At 40.3% G+C, this 22,270-nt stretch overlaps 2 protein-coding genes and 1 long non-coding RNA gene across 7 annotated transcripts in view; 2 read left to right on the top strand and 1 right to left on the bottom strand.

The window, feature by feature from the left end:
* The first annotated feature begins 778 nt into the window (after positions 1-778).
* On the top strand, positions 779-16,753 carry laynb (layilin b). Of its 4 annotated transcripts, none has more exons than XM_047161365.2 (7): positions 779-1,100; positions 4,306-4,606; positions 9,241-9,398; positions 9,556-9,576; positions 12,666-12,746; positions 12,852-12,957; positions 15,395-16,753. In XM_047161365.2, the coding sequence occupies exons 1-7, from the start codon at positions 1,025-1,027 to the stop codon at positions 15,672-15,674; spliced, it is 1,023 nt and encodes a 340-aa protein (XP_047017321.1). In that variant the 5' UTR covers positions 779-1,024; the 3' UTR covers positions 15,675-16,753. The 4 variants fall into 4 exon arrangements, with proteins under 4 accessions (XP_047017321.1, XP_017346015.1, XP_017346014.1 ...); XM_017490526.3 differs by having other exon boundaries at positions 782-1,100; positions 12,840-12,957; XM_017490525.3 differs by having other exon boundaries at positions 783-1,100; positions 9,529-9,576.
* Positions 15,715-19,489, bottom strand: LOC124629092 (uncharacterized). Of its 2 annotated transcripts, none has more exons than XR_006983956.2 (2): positions 18,904-19,489; positions 15,715-15,996 (listed from the first exon to the last, which is right to left on the bottom strand). It is a non-coding gene; the product is annotated as an uncharacterized LOC124629092 (long non-coding RNA). The 2 variants fall into 2 exon arrangements; XR_006983957.2 differs by lacking the exon at positions 18,904-19,489 and adding an exon at positions 17,985-18,124.
* sik2b (salt-inducible kinase 2b) overlaps positions 18,216-22,270 on the top strand; it is a 58,298-nt gene continuing 54,243 nt past the window's right edge. The window contains exons 1-2 of the mRNA XM_017490521.3: positions 18,216-18,717; positions 20,511-20,627. Coding sequence (XP_017346010.1) covers positions 18,580-18,717; positions 20,511-20,627 — 255 coding nt within the window. The 5' untranslated portion in view covers positions 18,216-18,579. The remainder of the gene's footprint in view (positions 18,718-20,510; positions 20,628-22,270) is intronic.

Raw genomic sequence — 22,270 nt, 5'->3', positions numbered from 1 at the left:
ACTCGTGGGTTGTCTGTGGGTTGTCTGTGGGGACTGTGGGTTGTCCACTAATAGTAGGGTTGACGGTTTGATTCCCGACCCACATGACTCCACATGCCGAAGTGTCCTTGGGCACTGAACCCCAAGTTGCTCCCGATGGCAATTTAGCGCCTTGCATGGCATCTCTGCTACCATTGATGTGTGAGTGTGTGTGAATGAGAACCAGTGTAAAGCGCTTTGTAGAACTGCTAAGGGTAAAACAAGGCTATATAAGTGGAGACCATTCATTTCCACCTTTCCTTCAAACCCCCTCCACCCTAAAATTGCCCTGGACACCTGACTGCATCCATCTTTGCTCTATCACTACAATACCCAGCATGCATTACACAAGTATGTTAAGTATATCCACATTATTGGTATAGAGTGAGTGGTGGAATATGGATGCGGACAAAATAATGATCCCAGTTGTAGTCCTTCTATATTTGTTTGTGTCATTCAGGGGAATTTTCTCACAGTATTACAACTGGGAAATAGGCTTTACTGCTGTATGCATGCATGTTTACAGCAGATTTAATTTAGGTTGTGGTTGGAGTATTCCTTTAACTACACAATTTATGGGTCTGTTTTTCCCCTCAGACCCTTCTATATAGCCTAGACTGAATTTCCTAGTTTCCTTCATTCAGGGTTTAGAAAAAATAACATCATCACACACACACACACACACACACACACACACACACACACACACACACACAAATACATCACAAGACCCTTAATCTCGTCAAAGTGCTATGAAACAATGAGAAAAGTAGCAGAGGAGTATGTTCTCATGCTGGTGTGCGACAGTTGGCATACTAATCACACAGCCCACACTATTTAGTAGTCTAGTGTGCAGTGTGGGACATGAGGAGGATTGTAGGACTTTCTGCACCGCCACTCTTCACTCTTTCTTTCTGTTCATTTCACACTGCGGCGCTTACTTGCAGCTTTGGACAGAACCGACTGTTGAGCTCACTTCAGCATTGATGTAAATAAATATGTGGAGATGGATTTCATGAAGCTGATCGGAACTGTTTTGGCCGTTTGTTGTCATCCAGGCTGCGCTCTGAAAGGCTTCGGCAGTAAGTAAGCGGATGTGTAGTAGTAGAGACTGTGTGGAAAAAAAAAATCTATAACTAACGGTCAATAGGCCTATTCACTAGGAACAGCTGTCATGTGAGGATGTTTTTCACAGAGATTCAAAACTATCAGAAATGTTTATGTCCTGAAAGTTGCGTTAAACGAGTAAAAAGTCACTTGGTTTTAATGGCTTTAATGCGTTTTTACAGTCCTCTAAAGTAACTTCGCAAGTTGCTTCAAGCCCGAGTAGTAACAAAGTCGTTTTTATATCGTGTGGGAGTGAAGTTTGCTTTAAGATTATGTCTGGATTCGCCTGCTATTGGGACATGTTTCGAAATACGCAGGGTTCGTCCTGCATACTAACCTACAGGCAATCCCTGCCAAGTGCCCATGTGTACACTATTAACTATAACTACTACAGCTACAGCCTGCTTCCATTATAGCAACAGACTCCTTCTACTACAGCTGCAGACTACTTCTACTATAGCTGCAGACTGCTTCTACTACAGCTACAGACTCCTTCTACTACAGCTACAGACTGCTTCTACTACAGCTACAGACTGCTTCTACTACAGCTACAGACTCCTTCTACTACAGCTACAGACTGCTTCTACTACAGCTACAGACTGCTTCTACTATAGCAACAGACTGCTTCTACTATAGCAACAGACTGCTTCTACTACAGCTACAGACTGCTTCTACTACAGCTACAGACTGCTTCTACTACAGCTACAGACTGCTTCTACTATAGCTACAGACTGCTTCTACTATAGCAACAGACTGCTTCTACTACAGCTACAGACTGCTTCTACTACAGCTACAGACTGCTTCTACTATAGCAACAGACTGCTTCTACTATAGCAACAGACTGCTTCTACTATAGCTGCAGACTGCTTCTACTACAGCTACAGACTCCTACTACAGCTACAGACTGCTTCTACTATAGCTGCAGACTGCTTCTACTACAGCTACAGACTCCTACTACAGCTACAGACTGCTTCTACTATAGCTGCAGACTGCTTCTACTACAGCTACAGACTCCTTCTACTACAGCTACAGACTGCTTCTACTATAGCAACAGACTGCTTCTACTATAGCAACAGACTCCTTCTACTACAGCTACAGACTGCTTCTACTATAGCAACAGACTGCTTCTACTATAGCAACAGACTGCTTCTACTACAGCTACAGACTGCTTCTACTACAGCTACAGACTGTTTCTACTATAGCAACAGACTCCTCCTACTATAGCAACAGACTCCTCCTACTATAGCAACAGACTCCTCCTACTATAGCAACAGACTGCTTCTACTACAGCTACAGACTGCTTCTACTACAGCTACAGACTGCTTCTACTATAGCAACAGACTGCTTCCATTATAGCAACAGACTGCTTCTACTACAGCTACAGACTGCTTCTACTACAGCTACAGACTGCTTCTACTACAGCTACAGACTGCTTCTACTATAGCAACAGACTACTTCAACTATAGCTACAGACTGCTTCTACTATAGCTACAGACTGCTTCTACTATAGCAACAGACTACTTCAACTATAGCTACAGACTGCTTCTACTATAGCAACAGCCTGCTAATAAAAGCATCAAAACTCTGGAGTAACACAAATGGAACTATGGGAATTGTGTTGTGATTAAAAAAAAAATCCAAAATAATTAAATATTTTAGCATCTTCTAAGTAGACATCCTTTTTGCATAGAATTTCCAGAAATGTATTCTTGTCATTTTCTCAACTGATTTCTTGAGTAATTTCCCTGAATATATTATATATATATATATATATATATATATATATATATATATATAAGAGAGAGAGAGAGAGAGAGAGAGAGAGTAAATAAAATGTTACTTTTCTAATGAAAGAAATTAATATGTTGGCACGATCATATTTTTTGTCTACAACACAGATTTAAAAACATTTACTCATACACCTTCAGATCAAAAGGTTTTTAAGATGATGAGAAACATTTTCAGTCAAGTGTGTCTAAACTTTTGACCTTTAGTGTATATAATTATTGTGGACAAGTCCATACAATAATGTACATGCTTTTTGGACACACCATCACATGATTATGAACAATGATACTGAATCCGATCTGATTTCCTGATCCAGTTCTGAATCTGATCTGACTATTTTGATCCGATCTCTACAGGAACCCATTCTGAATTTGGCTATCTAGTTTGAATGTGACTACCTAATCCAGGCTCAATAGGAATCTATTCTGAATCTGATCTGTTTTTCTGATCCAGTCTATACGGGAACTCTGAATCCTGACTCTGAATCCGGTCCCATTTCCTGATCTGATCTGCATAGGAAGCGATTCTGAATCCAGTCTAATTTCCTCAACCGATCTGTATTGGAACTGATTCTGAAACCGATCGGGCTCTCAGATCTGATCTCTGCAGGAACCAATTCTGAATCCAGTCTAGTTTTCTGATTTACAGGAACTGATTCTAAATCTAATTAACAGATCTCTACAGGAACCAATTCTATTTTCCGACTTGATTTCCGATCTGTCCAGGAACGCTTCCTGTCTGCGAGAGTTGGTGTTGAGTTTGCATTGCAATGCCTATGTATTTGCAATGTATTTAGTTACGCCTCTGGTATGGGTTTCAACGACGGCATAAACAGGTTTCCCCACACATCCTGGAAAACCTGGACAGTCATAGACTATTTTTCCAGTTATGCAAGCACCTGAAAAAAGGATAAATGTCCCTGTAAATAGTGTGAGGTCTTGAGCTACTGAAATAGCAGTGTCTGAAGTGGGGCTTGTATACACAAAATATTAGAGTAAAACTTGATTGAGGTCATCTTAAAGTGTATTCTTCGCTGAATGAATAATTCATAGTAGTTACTAAGTAATACACTTTAAGATGACTCAGACAAATAAAAGTAATTTCAGGACCTGTTCCTCTGTGTTTAAGGGTTTAAAGATGTTGGCAGATGTGAGTCATTTTAAGATGACTTTCGTTGTGCAACAGCTGTTATGTATATAAGTCATGGAAATTACCCTGGAAAAAAAGATTTTCTGAAAACAATGGGGATGCGTCTGATATTTAATTTACTCTCGAATTCACTTGAATTTCTTCCGTGCTCATTTATGTCCTGATAAACTTCTAGAAACACTGTGGGAGTTAATTAAACAGGTAGTTTAAGTAGTTTAATATTGTAAACATTTTGCTGTACAGGTCAGCGCATATGTCGTCGCGGTACTGAGAGGCCGTGTTATAAGATTGCTTACCACCAGGACAGCGGGTACAGGGTGAGCTTTGAGGAGGCCAGGCGGACGTGCAGGGAAGACGACGGCGAGCTGCTCAGTATCGAAACAGAAGGCGAGCAGAGGCTAATGGAGATGTTTGTTCGAGGTGCATCGGTCGCTGAAGGTGACTTCTGGATTGGACTGCGAAGGAATCAAGGCTACAAAGAGTCAGGAGCTACAGAGTGCTCATCACAGTACTACTGGCTGGATCATAGCCAGGCCACCTACAGGTATGACTTAGGCTAGACAGCTTACATTTTTGGCCCAGAAACTATGGGATAAGTAGTTGTTGTTTTTTTATTGCAAGTTATGGAACAGTGGTGTCAAACATTTTGAAATATTTCAGATAAAGAAAGTAAATGTTCAATATCTTGAATATTTCATGTACAAGATTCTGCACTAAATGGGTGTGTGAATGTGTGTGCAATTGTGTGCTGCAATGGGTTGGCACCCTGTCTATGGTGTCCTCTGCCTTGTGCCCAGAGTTCCCTGGGATTGGCTCCAGGGACCTATGATCTCTTCCCCCTGACCCCGTATAGGATAAGCAGTATGGAAAATGGCAAATTTGTGATATTGACCATGTCAGCTGCTTTGTACAAAAGATCAGATTTTCATCATGTCTAATCTCTTCTATTGAAGCATGTGTTCAGACGATACTCCAATGGATTCGATCTAAAAATGGATCATAAGATTTTGTACAAACTTGTCAGCTCAAGTGCACACTGTCAGTAAAACAAAAAGGAGACATACCAAACACTAAGAAATTCATGTCAATATTTCAAAGATTCTACTTTTCACTGAAGTTGTTGTCAATTTGTAATACAATTTGTAATGAACATTGTTGTGTTAAATTAGAAAGGAATGCAAAATAGAAGCATTTTCACTAGTGGGCTCATTTTTTTGGACCCCACTATATAGCCTGTGGGCCAGAAAGTGGTCTGATAAAGGTCTGTCCTAGGAAATGAATTTGGAAACCGTGTTCTTAATTAAAATCGTGGACTCGTGGACTATAATTGAATTGAAAGATTTGAAAAAAGAGTTAGTCTCTGTTTTTCCACTAAGGGGCAGAATAGACCAATAAAGTCAGGGCCATAAGCTCAAATACTGACCCACTGTGTGAAAGATATGTAATTCTTCATTAGCAAGCTAGCAAGATTTAACGCTGTAAACATGTCACTTTTCAAAAGAACTAATTATTAATTATTTTCACAGCAACATGGGTGAATGCTTATGCAATCTTTTTATTTTTAAATACATTTTTTTAAAACTATATTGATTTTATTCCCCCACTTCACAATATTAAGGTCCATTTTGTGTAGATTCATGACATACCGTATAATCTCATTTCATTCAATTTCGGTACCAGGTTGTAACACTAAAACATGGACGAGTTCACGGTATTCAGAATGTATGTCTCAGATAAATGTTAGAGAACACATTTAACAGGAATCGTTAATGTGGTATTGTTCACTAAAATTATTTTTTGTTCCATTTCACATCACATTGGTCTATGTGTAAGGTAACACATTACGTAAATGAGTTTGACACCCCCGGTCTAGAGAAAACTAGCCAAATTGCTGGCAACATAGCCCTTAAAGGAGCCGTTTGCAATTTCCAAGAGCCCTCTGCTGCCTGCAAGGAGAACTGCAATCACAATGAAAACATTAACACGAACTGGCGCCAGCTTCTCTGTTGAAACTAGGTGTACCTTGTGATTTGTTTTTAAGGAAACGGGGCAGAGCTGAGCAGCTCTGTTCCAACTGCTGGTGGAGCAAATTTCCGTCCCAAAAATGTAAACAGAAGCCTGAAATGTAGAAGCTAGTCGACTCTTTTGCATGGTTATGTTATGAATCAGGTTTTATAAGGTATCTTTGGAATTATCCGATTTTAAAAACATTGCATACCGAAGTTTTAGATATGTCCACATGTGTTTGCTTTACTTGCAACTTGTCATGGAAGTTAAGACAATTAAAAATAACATTGTCTTGTAATACAAGAATTGAATTAATGGGCATTTCTACACAGCTATGGCATACTAGAATATTTATATAAATCATTTTGTATCTGTATGTAGATTAAGGCTTCTCAGCTCCAGCTCTGCACTGTATTTTACATGTTTGTTTTTATTGCTCCTAACACACCTTATAAGCTAATTGGTTAATTACTAATCCCTTCAGGTATGTTAGGAGTAGCAAAAACCTGAAACTGTGCAGGGCATTGAATCCCAAATAAAACCATATATATAAAGCCAGTAGGCCTAACTTAAAACCATACAGTCTCCTCCAAAAATATTCAAACAACAAGGTCTATTATTTTGTTTTTGCTGTACACTGAAGACATTTGGGTTTGGGGTCAAAATATGACTATGAGATGATAGATCAGAATTTCATATCAGGAAGGTTTCATTTCCTGATATTTACATCTAGAAATGTTAAACAACTTAGAACATGGTCGCTTTGGTTACAGACCACACACAATTTAGGTGGCCAAAGTATTGTGACAGATAGTCTAAAAGTAAATAACACTTAATTTTTGGTTGCATATCCCTTGCTTGTTATAACTGCATCAAGCTAGCTACCCATTGACATCACCAAACTGTTGAAGTTTTATTTTGTGATGCTTTTCCAGACTTTTGCCGCAGCCTGTTTCAGTTGCTGTTTGTTTCGGGAGGTTCTTCCCCTTCAGTCTCCTCTTTAGGAGGTGAAATGCATGTTCAACTGGGTTAAGGTCTGGTGATTGACTTGGTCAGTCTAAAACCTTCCATCTTTTTCCATTAGCTGCATTTACATGGACAACAATAATCCACTCTTAATCCGATTCAGACAATACTTTGATTAAGAAACTACCATGTAAACAGCAAGTTTTACTTACCTTAATCTAATTAAGGTCATAATCGAAGTAAGCAATAATCGAATGAAGACATGTGGAGTACTCCTGTTTTAGTCGCATTATGGACGAGTATTACAGACATGTAAACACCTTAATCACATTATGAACGTCGTGTGAGAGTTTTCACCGCATTTTGCGACAGGACACGATCACACACGGCAGTTTTACGTTTTACGGCGAACAAGAGAGTCCGGCCGTGTCCCAAATCGCATACTTGCCTACTATAGGCCTGTAGTGGGGAAAAATACATGTATCTCGGTTACTATATAGATGGTAACTACGCGATTTGGGACATACCCACGGCTTCAAGCAGTTGTCTATTTGCACGTACAGCATGACAAATAAGTAACTGCACTTAAAGCTTTCGTTAAAAAAAATGTAATAAAAACACCTAAAACTGTATACGGTACCATAACGAAGACGAACTGTATGTTGATACGTGAAATTCTGGAGGGACGTCGGACGGCGTGGTGCAGTGACGTAATGACGCGGGCTGTTAATCTAATTATGTTCTAAAACATGTAAAATGGGAACATGAAAGGAGTATTCTAAAAGCAACTCATGTAAACACCATAATCACATTATTATCTTAATCAGAGTAAGGTTAATAATTAGATTAATGCTGTCCATGTAAACGTAGTCATTGATGAAGTCCTTTGTTGTGTTGGCAGTGTGTTTTAGATCAACGTCTTGCTGGATAATGAAGTTTCTTCCAATTAGATTGGATGCATTTCTCTGTCAATTGCCAGACAGAATGTTTCTGTAGACTTCTGAATTCATTCTGCTGCTACCATCATGAGTTACATCATCAATAAAGATTAGTGAGCCTGTTCCAGAAGCAACCATGCAAACCCAATCCATGACACTACCTCCAGCATGCTTGTCCACTGAGCTTGTATACTTTGGATCATGAGCAGATCCTTTCTTCCTCCACACTTTGGCCTTTCCTTCACTTTGGTAGAGGTTAATCTTTTTTCCAGAACTTTTGTGGCCTTCAGATTTTTACTGCTGATGAGAGGTTTGCATCTTGTGGTATGGCCTCTATATTTCAGCTCTCTAAGTCTTCTTTGAATGGTGGATTGTGATATCTTCACCCCTGCCCTGTGGAGGTTGTTGGTGACGTCACTGACTGTTGTTTTCGGATTTTTCTTCATAGCGCTCACAATATTTGTGTCATCAACTGCTGTTCCAAGTCTGGTTGTTAGTACACCAGTGTTCCTTTCTTTTTCAGGACGTTACAAATTGTTGTATTGGCTATGGCAAATACTTGTGCAATGGCTCTGAGCAATTTTCCCTCTTTTCTTAGTTTCAGAATGGCTTGCTTTTCTCCCATAGACAGCTCTCTGGTCTTCATGTTGCTTTATTCTTTTTAACAACAAATGCAGTTTTCACAGGGCACAAACCATGAGTAGACATTCAGAGCTATTAATTGTTTAAGCAATCAATCTAACAGGGCACACCTGGGCAACAAGAAACACCTATCAGTCACATGATGTCACCAATATTTTTGATCACTTCAAAAGTCACTGGGTTCAAACAAAAGGTTGTAAGGTTTTTAACACATCTAGATTTAAATATCAGGGAATAAAAGCTGAAATTCTGATCTTTTGTCTCATATTCATCTTTTGATCTCAAACCCAAAAGTATTCAGTGTATAGCAAAAACAAAAGAATTGGCCTTGCCGTCCCAATACTTTCAGAGGGGGCTGTATAGTTTAGTTTGGGATTTGTAACAATAAAATAAACAGATGTGACTGTGTATGCCTGGAAACCACAGTAACTGCAGGGACTTGAAATAAACGTTTAGTACTTAAAAGTAATGCTGACCCACCCACCAGAAATTACTGTCTACTAGAGCATTGGGTAAGTACACAAAGGAAACTTTATTTGAAGACACTCTTGCTAGTGTAATTATCTTATACGATCTTGTCTCTTACAATAGCAGCAGTTATTCAGTGTTATGTTGCCTTTTGCAGGAACTGGCTGTGGAATGAGCCCTCATGTGGTTTTGACCAGTGTGTGGCCCTGTACTACAGACCCAATGCTCCTGCTTCTCTCAAAGGCCGCTATATGTTCAAGTGGAGTGATATCAAATGCAGCAGCAAAAATAACTTCATATGCAAATATGCAGAAGGTGCGATATATGTTACACAGATTTTATTTATTATACCATTTCAGTGCTTTTTTGGGGGTTTGTTTAGACTATTAACATATGTAAAAACATTGTTTAAAAGATCCTTTGTCCCTGCCTCTTTATAATTTAGAAATATCTCTGGTTCCTACTCCTGCAGGAAATTCCACTTCTCACTCAGGTAAAAGTAGTCCAAAATCAGTCTCACTGCTCTTTTGTTTATTCTCTTCTGCAGTTGTAATCAGCTTACCACATCAGCAAATCATCCAACCATTCAAACATAGAACTTTTGTCTATTCCCATGTTTTCTCATTTGTTTAGAATGCAAAAAACGGGATCAACACTGCTCCTAAATTAAACCAAAAAGCTCAGTGCAGTTTTAATTTTGGTCAAAAATTGGGCTAAAATAATTTGAATGACATCCATCAGTCATCCATTATATCAGTACACATAAGGAGCTCTATTAGTGAGAAAATAAATGCTCCTTTTGTTGCCACTACTAACATTATATATAAGAATTTTTTCCCCCATATGTTTTTATATATTATGAGATAATAACGACTTCATTCAGAAGTCATTACTACACTAACAATGAATACAGAACCCATTTAAGCATACAATCCCCTCTGAAAGTATACTCACAAAAGTATTCTTTTGTTTCTACTATACACTGAAGACATTTGGGTTTGAGATCAAAAGACAAATACAAGACAATAGATCAGAATTTCAGCTTCCACAGATCAGACATTCTAATATATCATCTCATATTCATCTTCCATCAATCCCAAATGTCTTCTATGTATAGCAAAAACAAATGAACCAATACTTTCAGGGGGGACTGTATGTAAGAGGTTATGGGGTGGCTGTGGTTCAGGTGATAGAGCAGGTTGTCCACTAATCGTAGGGTTAGCGGTTCGATTCCTGGCCCTCATAACTCCATGTACTGAAGTGTCCTTGGGCAAGACACTGAACCCCAAGTTTCTCCCAATGACATGCTAGCATTTGCACTGCATTGCAGCTCTGCAGCCATTGGTGTGTGAGTGTATGTATGGGTGTAAAGCACTTTGTAGAACCACTAAGGTTAAAAAAAGTGCTATATAAGTGCAGGCCATTTACCATTTACAGCATATCTAATTATGTAAATTGTGTAAATGACCATCCTGGATGCCAAAACCTCTAACACACACGAAAGCAATTTGACGAACAGGATACATATATTAGGGTTAAAAGTGAAATGGTGTTGAGGTCCCCTCCTCTATCCCTTCACTCAAATGATAAAAAAACAACAACATTCAATACATAATCAATGTATTAAACAAATGGAAGAAAGAACAAAAGCATGGGTGGGAAATACTTGAGTAATTGTACCTTGTTACTATAATTAAGCATTATTTAGCATCAGTTGGTAGCAAGTCAAAGTCTAGCAAATGGTAAATAGTGATTATTTACAAGAGATTTTTACTTCTGAATAATGGATAATATTAAACTACATATGACCAGAAAACTTACAGAGACGTTTTCAGGCAAGATGGTGTAGTTGCTTTAAAACAAAACAAAAAACATTTAACAGTTTTAAATAAGTAAGAAAAATTTTAAAATATTTTTTAATTCCTTAGTACGTTTAAAAGTAGCAACTTTTTGTATACTGTTACTCAAATACATTTATGACTGGATATGTCCACTATTAATGAAATTTTGAAACACTATCTATCCTTTCACTTATGTGTCATATATCAGTATGTGATATCTCTTTTTCCACCCCTGACAAAAAGGATAACAATTGATAAAACCATCAGGACCAGTGGGCAGGACCAAAGTAACAAGCGGTGTAATTGATCGTAAAATAGAACCTTCAGGGAAATAGGTGTTGCAGTCAGGAAAACATTGTGACCCTTATAAACGAATGAAATTGCTTGCAAACATGAGATAAGAATAATAAACCTCATCCATCATAGCTTCTGTTGTTGTACCCGAAGCATGTTTGTTTTCACAGGTTCAGGCTTATCTTTGTACTAATGCACCTGTCACAGACAGCACAGCTGCTAAAGCGAGGAAGCAAACATTCACATGAAAAACATTTTGCTTGCATTATTCACCCAGTGGGGAGCTATTTTGAAAATGGCTCATATTTAGTAATAATGAGCACCTCTAACATTTTATATGGTCAAATTTGCTTATTGATTATTAATTGATTTATATAATGTATATTTTACTTATGCAGTTATGCATAAAATCGTGTAGATACAGGACAAGAGCTTCAGTTAAAGCTCACATCAAGCATCAGAATGGTGAAGAAATGTGATCTCTGTAACTTGAACTGTGGCATGGTTGTTGGTGCCAAATGGGCTCGGTCGAGTATTTCAGAAACTGCTGATCGCCTGGGAATTTCACACACAACAGTCTCGAGAGTTTACACAGTACAAAGCATGCTATGTGTGGACGGTCTGTAGGCTGAAACACCTTGTTGATGAGAGAGATCAGAGGAGAATGACCGGACTGGTCTGAGCTGACAGGAAGTCTATAGCAATTCAAATAACCACTCTTTACATCTATGGTGAGCAGAAAGCATCTCAAAATGCACAACACATCAAACCCTGAGGTGGATGGGCTACAACAACAGAAGGTTTCACGCCTGTCAGCCAAGAACAAGAATCTGAGGCTGTTATGAGCATAGACTCACCCAAACTGGACAGTTGAAGACTGGAAAAACCCCAGATGATTTTTTTTGTCTCCGTCTTATCAACAAGGCGTTTCCACCCACAAGACTGTCGCTCACTCAGTGTTTTTTGGTTTGGGTTTTTTTTTTTTTTTTTGCACCATTCTGTGTAGAAACTGTTGTGTGTAAAAAAAAAAAATGTTTTAAATCCAAGGAGATCACCAGTTTCTGAAATACTGAAACCAGCCCATCCATGCCACGATCAAAGTGTCAGAGATCTTTTTTTATTTTTTCTTCATTCTCATGTTTGATGTTAACATTACCTGATGCTCTTGACCTGTATCCGCATGATTTTTTTTGCATTGCGCTGCTGCTGCATGATTGATTGATTAAACAACTGCCTGAATTTGCAAGTGTTCCTAATAAAGTGGACGGTGAGCGTACTTAACACAACTGTATACAGTATAACAAGCTTGCACAACATCTAATGGGACATAATAGGATGGGATCTAAAAACGGTAAATGTCTGCATGTAATTGTACTTGTAATGACAGTTGTTCACTATTTTGTATGTGTGTTGAATTATATTTCTTAAATGGATGCTTTCACTTCAGATACACCAGCAGTAACTCTCAAACAACTTCCTGTCACGCCACACGATGAAAAGATAAACACAGAATTTTCTGAATCATCAGGTAACTTATTTGACCAGTTTATTACAGCATTCTATTTTTTTGGCCTGAAATGAGTAAAACAACTTTGTATAGCTGATGCCATCCTTTTCTCAGTGTCTCTTTCAGATGAAGCCATCAATGTTTCCTACATCCTCCTGGCTACTGTACCTGCACTGCTTCTGCTTATACTAGTGGTCTCTGGGGTCCTCTGTTATAGAGTCATGGCTAGAAAGTGAGTGAAAACTTTCAAAACAAACAAGATAACGCATGCAGCTGTTATATACTAAGTAACTACTGGCTGTAAGTCAAGTAGACTGGAGTAATCTTAAAGCCATTTCACCCATCCACTCAGTAAGGCTCTGTCTGTTGAGCACAGTCCATTGGGTATACCTTTGAGAAGATGGACTCAAACAAACCGTTCTGATTGAGAGCAGTTTTACACATTTAAAGAGGTTTTCTGCTTGGTAGCTAGCTAACACTACTCACATGTGTTCTGTGAACTACAGATAAGCACCAAGGGAGCACATGCATTATGAGATGAGACCTTCCAACTAAGTTAGGTAGTGACGTATGAATCAGTATTTGCTACAAATACCATTTTTCGCTGGAATATTGTCACCGCATTTTATCACCAGTCATTAAAGATAAGGAACTCTGGGAAGGTGTTCATAGATGACTATTGATACATTGATACACAACTGGGAGGGGTAACGTTATCAGTGTAGAACCTGGAGAAAGTACACAATGACCAGGAGGAGGAGTGTCTCATAGAGTGCCACTCCTTGTAGAGTGGCAGAGTTCAGCCTGTCTATAGTACCAGGCACTGCAAGCAATACTCTGCAGGCTGTGCTTCATGGAACCCCGCAAGGTCAATCAGCTGATTGCATGCAAGGTCAAGCACAAGACTGGGTCATATGACATTGGACATAAATCCCATATTCAACTACAGTGTCACTCCAGAGGTACACTATGACCAAAAGTATGTGGAGACCTGACCATCACACTCATATTTGGGTTTTTCCCAACTCAAAGTTGGAAGCTCGGAATTGTACAGGATGTCTTTGTATGCTGGAGCATTGCAGTTTCCCCTTCACTGGAACCAAATGGCCTAAACATGTTCCAGCATGACGATACCCCCCTGCATAAAGCGGTAGACATTTTGTTAGTCAAGGTTGGAGCAGAAGAACTCAAGTGGCCTACACAGAGCCTTGACCTCAACCCCACTGAACACTTAGGGATAAATTGGAATTCCGACTGCACCCAAGGCCTCCTCACTCAACATCAGTGCCTGACCTCTCTAATGCTCTTGTGGCTGAATGCCACGAATTCCCCACAGCCACGCTCCAAAACCTAGTGGAAAGTCTTCCCAGAAGAATGGAAGTTATTATAAGTGCAAAGGGAAACTAAATCTGGAATGGGATGTTCAACAAGCACATATAAGTGTAATGGTCAGGTGTCTACAAACTTTTAATGCCTACAAGGAGAGCTTATTGCCAAAGTAAACAAAGGTGTCAGAGGCACCCATTTCAGTGTGGCAACATTCACAGTCCTTAAAGGATTGTATTTACTGTAAAGGACTGTATACACACGGTGTATTCCCTGGGTACCCTTTCCTTTGTGTATCGTGAACAAATGGGAGATTTCCAGAGAGAGCCGTTGTGTGTAGGGAAGACTGGCTCAAGCCCCAGAGCTGTGTGTAATACACACAAATACAGCTAACTTAACAGACTCATCTATGAACAGCTCATGGTATGGTGAGGGGAAATTATTTAAGTACTCTAGCGGCATAGGCCCGCGAGATAGCTAGATGGTGGCGGATGTGGAATGCTCAGAGGAGATCATGCTGAGGGCGAAAACCAACCCGCTAGGGAGGCTGAGAGGTGGAAATAAATTACACAGTGCAAGTTCCTAGAGCTTATATAGTGAACAGTGCTATGTGTGATTGCTAGTAATGCTAGTGATGTTCATAACTGAAGGCCAACATGAAGCTGGAGTTCTGTTGTGTTCCTCAGGAAAAAGCTGCTTGTAATGTATAAAAAAAAACAATTAAAGATGGTTGTATGACAGTGACATTTATTGTAAATACTGCATCATCTCTCACTATGGTAATTCTGTTTCATGGCTAGAATTAATATAATATACAATATATGAATTCAAATTAACACATTTGCTTGCACCTCCAGGGCTGGGGGCTCGAATCCCACCTCCGCCCTGTGTGTGCAGAGTTTGCATGTTCTCCCCATGCCTTTGGGGTTTCCTTCCCACTCCAAAGACATGCACTTTAGGCTGATTGGCATTTCCAAATTGTCCATAGTGTGTGAATGGGTGTGTGAATGTGTGTGTAATTGGGCCCTGCGATGGCTTGGTACCCCGTCCAGGGTTCCCCCGAATTTCCCTACGATAGGCTCTAGGCTACCCTGCGACTCCGTGTAGGATAAGTGGTATGGAAAATGGATGGATGGATAGAATTCCAATGATATCCCGTCTGTAGTCTGCAATGTGTATTCAGACCTTATTGCTTAATTGAAATAACTTGGATGAGTGGTGGGATGTTTTTGAGATAATACCATATGTCCAGTCACCTTGACTTAGTACTACTAGATATTTCAAAGACCCTGAAAATTGTTCATAGACGTTTGCATGTGAGATTAATAACTATATCTTTTCAGGAGAAAGGAACAAAATGACATCTATGCTGTGCCTGGTCAATGGGTGTCTGCTGGTGCCCTGAAAAACAGCAGCAGCCCAGCCCCCAAGGAGGTTCCCAGCTGGAATGGGGCCCAGCTAGAATACATGAGCTCAGAAATCAACAGAACATTTAGTTCAACGGATTATGAGAACGTACCCAGCAATACCGCTGGCTTTGTCACCAACGACATCTACGAGACCTGCCGCACTCCAGCCACTGTGGAGGAAGGATGGGTGGATAATGACATTTATGGATACTGAACCTGTCCAGTGACGGGACCAAAATTGAATGACTTCCGTCCCACCTGGTTCAGATTCATCTCAACTTCTCCAGTGTCTGTCTTCGGACTTTAAAGTAATCTAAAGTAACCCAATGTGAGGGACACGGGGTCCTGTGAATGGTCATCAAGGTGGAGAGTAAGCCCGCTTCTCTGAAATAGGCAGTACAAAGAAACATAAAGGTTTCATCACCTCATAGCCACTTCCTCTGTGCACGCCGGTGTCCGGGAAGATGACCTTTCTGTCCATCTGAACAACGTCCTGTCCTGTCTCTCCTATTGAGGTCCACTTTGTTTTTCAGATTCTGCAATGGCATTCCAGTTCAAATGCAAAAGAATGGGAGTTTTGCTTAGCTTGGATATTTGAAAGTGCTAAAAAATCCTGTTTTGTAAAAGCATAAAACTGTCAATGTTTCAGTCTTTTCCTGTTGTGCTTAAAAGTATACTGAATGAAATATCGTCAAACATTCCACCATACCGTTTTAACTCATTTTCATAACAAATAAGATTTTACGATTCCAGGATTTGTGCATATGTGGAAATATATCCTGTTGGTTGTGTTGAATACCCGTTTCACTACGATTGACCTTTTTCTTACAAAACTTCTCATAGCTGTCGGTCACGGTATTATCTTACAACGGGTCAGTTATCGTTCGTTCTGGACAGTGTTTACAGTACGTTTTTAACAAGACAGCATCGTCAGTGTGTTCCATTTCCAACACGTTCTCACCTTGCTAGGACTATTTGCAGCTAAACTTACAGCATGGCAAGCATTTAATGATGAACTTTTATACAGAGCTATTTTCATTATTATATCGGAAGCTGATTGTATAGTAATCAGTACTTAGAAGCATATGTTTTAAATGCCATCATAGCATTTTATTTAATTTTACCATAGGACTAATACTGTAAACAAGTTATTGGTGCATTGCGGCTATTAGTTTATGATATTTCTGCCTTGTCAAACACACTACTATTGTCCGTTCTAAAACTGATGTTGCATTTTGTAAAATATTGTTAAAAAGTACTTTAAAAAATAAAGATGTAGAGCTGTTGACCTAACAGGCCTTACTAGCGATGTAATATTGAGCCTTGTCAGCAGATGTCCCTGTTTAATAATGTCAGTTTGAATGTGTCTGTTCAGATGGCCATGACCTTGTGTTAGATTTAGGCTCTCCCTTGCACTTGCATGCCAAACTCACAATACTCAAAACAATACTTATCATTATTATACTGCAAGGTATTATTCTGTCTACTATTCAGTGTGGGAGCATGCAGCTTCTACTACTGTTTTCAGTACATACCTTCAGGCATACATTAGAACAAAATTTAACACTGCATAAAATACATCGATTGATAATCACTATAGTAACAAAGTGCGTAAATTTGTATTTAAAGGAAAGGTCCACTGGGGTGGGGTGGGTGGTATTTATATTGAAATATTTGTGGTGTGTTTAGCAGTTCTGGTGATATTTAATTGGTTGATGGTGTATTTGTATTATTCCGGTCAGAAGTTAGCAGTTTTGTGCAGCGATGATGTCACACGGAGAAGACTCGTACGGAGTAGGAGAACCAAACTACAGGACCGTGCCTCAAATCTTCTGACACCGCCAGAATTGAATCTAAGGAAAAATTTGATCACAACGGCCGTTAATCATCTGTCGGGTAACGCGTCAAACTAGCGATCAAAGACTACAGATTTTGGCCTAGGATTATAGGAATCTTTTAGGATTCTTGAAATTTGTCGACGACCGAATCGTGGCCAAAATTGTACAGCGTGAACTCGGCTTAAAACACAGTGGCGTTGATGGAGGTAGTATTAATGTTAATGGTATTAAAGGTGAAGCTTGACCGGTTTGACCAGAGCGAGAGAGTTCGGCGGACTAAAAGATTAAAGCGCTGCTGCATCATTGCTCTTCTTAGGTACAGACAAGAAATGACGCAAAGGCTAAATCGCCCTAGCGAAACTATCATCAGCAGGTAGCCAGACAGCATTATGGGTAATGTTCAAGATTAACATGCAAGTCGTTGTGGTTGATTTTTCCTTTAAACCCTCTGTATAGAAGGTGTGTTTATACCGTAGACAGTGAGGCCTGATCCTGCCTAAGTGCAGGTTGAATGCAGGCTGATTATCATCACAGTGCACTCCGTTCCCTTTTGCGGTTGTGTAGTGGAACTATCTTCGCTGCAAGTGAACTGTGAGCTAGCTGAGAAACTGTTTCCAAACTATCGTGAGATCCGAGAGGACGATTTGAGCGCGTGTCACACTTGCAGTGAGAAGACATTGCTTCACCTTTATCCGACTAGAAAGCAAACTTTTTCTTCTCTCTCTCTCTCTCTCTGTCTGTCCTTCTGAAGAGCAACACTGCCGCTTGACGTAAGCGGTGGCTCTGGTCGCCGTGGCGACGAGTTTGGCACTGAAGTGTGGAAGCGCTTCAAAGCCCCGCCCCTCTCCGGTACAAATACCCCCCCTCCTCGCCCTCGGCTCTGACGTCAATGCACGTCAGCAGAGAGAACACGATGCCTCCCGCGAGTCAGCTCGCGCACTGGCGCTAATAAGAGCTGAAATATTATAGCTCTATTGTATCGGGGGTAAGAGAGGTAGAGAAGGGGAGCCCGCTTTTTTGGCGTGACACGTCGCACTACTTCTCCCAAACCCTTTCTCAAATTTCTCTCGCCTGTAGTTCGGCTACGGTGGCTGGCAGCGGACAAAAGTGGCCGCGCGCGCGCTGGCGGTTCCGTTTCGCTCCTAGACATGGTTCTTGTTTTTACTTTTGGTGGGTCGGTGCGTTCCGACCACCGCAGTGTTGTGACTCGAGGCTGAAGTCTCCTGTCTTGCTGGGTTGTTGTGTTGTTCCCCCACCCCCCTCTACCCCTCTCCTTGAAGCATGGTCATGGCTGACTGTGAGCCGAAAGCGGCGCTCCGCGGGCCGGTGCGTGTGGGCTTCTACGACATCGAGCGCACGCTCGGCAAAGGAAACTTCGCCGTGGTCAAACTCGCGAGACACAGAATCACCAAAACTGAGGTGAGTGCACAAGTTCGAGCGCTCTGACAGCTAGAACAACTGCAGCACTGAAACACCTGTTCATACCTGTGCAAACTTCATGCATTACTGTGTTACTACTACACTACACTTCCGCTGCAGCTTACTAACTAAATGCCGAATAATAACAAACACATCCACGCTGTATTATTTATGTGTCTAACCAACCTCTTGAAATGCTCTAAATGCTGGTGTGCACTTTTCTTGGGTCTCTCTCTCTTTTCTTCTTCTCTTCTTTGCAGCTCCTCGAAACCACACTTGAAGCAAATCCTACTAGACAAGAAAACAAACTTGCAATCTCACTGGCAATGTTTCCTGCACAGCTCTTTTTATCTGAAATGTGCACAGCATGTGAGAGTGATTATTGCCCAGTCAACGGTGTGAAATATCCACAGCACTATGGACACGATGGGTGTCCCATAGTTCCACTTTTCCATAATAACCAATATCAAAATCACTTCTTCAAGCTTCTTCTGGAAGCTTATACGAACATGACATGCTGTCTTGTGTTCATGTGTATGACCTGTGTAGGTGCACTTGATGGAAGACAGAGTTTTGTATAAAATATACAATCCTGCTATTTGTCATCTTGATAAAGACAATGGAGCGTGTGGATATGTGGTGTCTGTTGTTGAGTTGGGTGGCGGTTGCTTGCGCAAGTGTGATTTTGTGATAATAGCTGCTGTTTTGTCCATATTCGTCAGCAAGCCCTCACTGGTAGCGGAGACCTTTTTTTATCTTCAGTCTTTCTCGCAGTGGCCCTCAGAAATATATTATATATATATATATATATATATATATATATATATATATATATATATATATATATATATATATATATATAAAATATAAATCCGCATTTGTAAGTCGCTTTGGATAAAAGCGTCTGCTAAATGAATAAATATGTTATATTTATATATATATATATATATATATATATATATATATATATATATATATATATATGATAACAGCAACGTGCTCATGATAACCATCAGAACTTTTTGTGTAGGGTTTCGGAGAACACGACAAGAATCACGTCGGCAGTAGAGAGAGAGAGAGAGAGAGAGAGAGAGAGAGCGAGCAGTGCATTAGGGAATGATCACAACTAAGAGGACTGTAAAAATGTTGTATGCAATTGATGCATTTCTTGATGTGATCTGACTCGATCAGGAGCGTTCGTCACTCCGTGCAAGGCGTCAGCTTTGTCCATGAACCCTGAGGTCATTCAGTGGTCAGCTGGACAAGTCGCCCCACGTACCACTAGTGATCACATCCACAAAGCACAAACGGACAGATTTGTTGACGTGATTGAGGGACAGGTTTACTAGTGAAAATGTTAAGCACCGATATTGAATCAATACCGCGTGTACAGTAAACTCTCCAGGACGATTCGTTTTTCCCTGTGATGAGGTCATACTCGCTAAGCGCTTATTCTCCTTTTTTCTTTTCAAATGAAGCAGAGCTGAATGAATCCCTCGAGCAAAACCAGAACATTCAAACGAGGAGTGTTTATGGAGACGTAACTTTATTTGATCTGCAGCGCCTCGTCAATTGGCAGTGTTTAGCCTGAGGAAATTATTCACAACGTTAAAAAGTTATTTAATCAGGCCCGGCAGACTGGTGTCCGTCGTATCCTCTCTCATCATGGGGGCATGTGAGAACTGAATCGGAACCCTTTAGACACAGCTCAAAGGCTCCTCAAAACACACAGACTGCAGCCCTGAGCTTTAGGCTGTCCTCTAACTATAGAGTGCTGCTGTGTTCTTCGACAGGTGGCCATAAAGATCATAGACAAGACCCAGCTGGACTCGGTAAACCTGGAGAAGATCTATCGCGAGGTGAAGATCATGAAAATGCTGGACCACCCACACATCATTAAGCTGTACCAGGTAACTTTGATCCCACTTGTTCTATCAGGCCACGTCACATTTAACGATAAGCAGACGCCGTTTCACATATCAGGACAGAGTTAATGGCTAATCCGTCCCTTGGAGTGACCTCACAGCCCCCTTATGTAAGATTGCGGGTTGCTTCAGTTGTAGGGAATGCGAACAGCACTTCGTTATTATACAACCGGTCCAAATGTGGCCACGTAATCACCGTGTATCATTATTTCCAACAGCTCTTCCATTCAGGCTGCATGGGTCAATTAGTCATTTCCTCTCGGGCCACATAAACAGAGGGCAGCACGGCAGGCTCGAGCTGTGTCATCTTAAACCCCCAGCTTCCCACAGCCCTGAATCCAGGATCCACACACACACAAATACACTTACTGAGTTTGCCATATATGAACAATATGGAACGCATTATGATTCATAATGAAATGCTTTAGTCACATAAGCAAAGTCCACAGCGACAGTGGAGGAAGAAAGATAGAAAGACGCTGCATGCATACACACCAAGACATACATTCATACAGAGACATATATGTAAAAAGATATCTATCGCTTTACATGCGTATGGAATTATCAGCGAGGAAGACCTATGCAGCTTAGTTAGTTACGTTGGATTCCCAGACGTTATATTCTTTCCAATATTCTTCATTTATCTTTGACGTAATTGTGTGGTGGTGGGTTTTAATATTTATGTCTTCATAATTCAAGCTGATTTGACTAAACACCGACTTAGTGGTTTGTCACGTCGAACACCAGCAGGACAATTCTGTAATCTAATTTACATGAGATGATTCAAGCGGTTTCCAATGATTTGCATATTTGGCAGCTGCCTCGGATCAGAAGTACTTAGTGGCCGGCGTGTTATGAAAATCTCCAGAAGGCAATGCTTCCCATCTAGGCAAGGGGAGAAAAAACAACCGTAGAGCATGATTTGTTTGTTGGATGTGAGGTATAAAACTCAACAGGGCGTGCTGGTATAGGAAAATAATCACGGATGGGGTTAATCAGCTACTGGCAGTACCCTGAAGTCGATTGTTGTCCAATGACAGGACATTGCATGCGTTTTATTCTGTATTATATGCAATTCAATTCAATTTTATTTGTATAGGGCTTTTAACAATGGACATTGTCTAGAAGCAGCTTTACAAAAACGTATAAACTTAGGATACAGATTTTAAGTGTGTGAATTTATCCCTACAATATACCCCACTGTGCCAGTGATTAAATGTTTTCTTAATTAACAAATGACACATTATGCTTTTATTTGTTTATGGTTATGTTTAATGTCGTATAATGTTCCTGTCATCGCTTGCGTTATAGCAGCTGTATTCACAAAGCCCTCCCTCCTGCATTTAAAAGCTTAAGAAGTCCCTGTATGAGGCTGACAGTTCTGTCTGAGCTGTGCTGTTATAGAACATTAATCAACACCTTCAGACCAATCACAACATCCAACAGTGCTGTGGTATAGTAGCCAACAGCGAATTGTTTAACAATAAACTTATTAAAATCAAGTATTATATACTTTATATATTATCCCACAAATAAATGCCAGTACAAAGGAATGAACGAGTAACAGAATCTGTATCAGTAGCTCCCTAGTGTGTCTATGATTGGCTGTGTGCATCTGATTTATAATA

Source organism: Ictalurus punctatus, chromosome 17 (genome assembly GCF_001660625.3).
Source record: "Ictalurus punctatus breed USDA103 chromosome 17, Coco_2.0, whole genome shotgun sequence".
NCBI classification, from domain to species: Eukaryota; Metazoa; Chordata; class Actinopteri; order Siluriformes; family Ictaluridae; genus Ictalurus; species Ictalurus punctatus.
The sequence above is the reverse complement of the archived record's forward strand: the minus strand, read 5'-3'. Positions and strand labels throughout refer to the sequence as shown.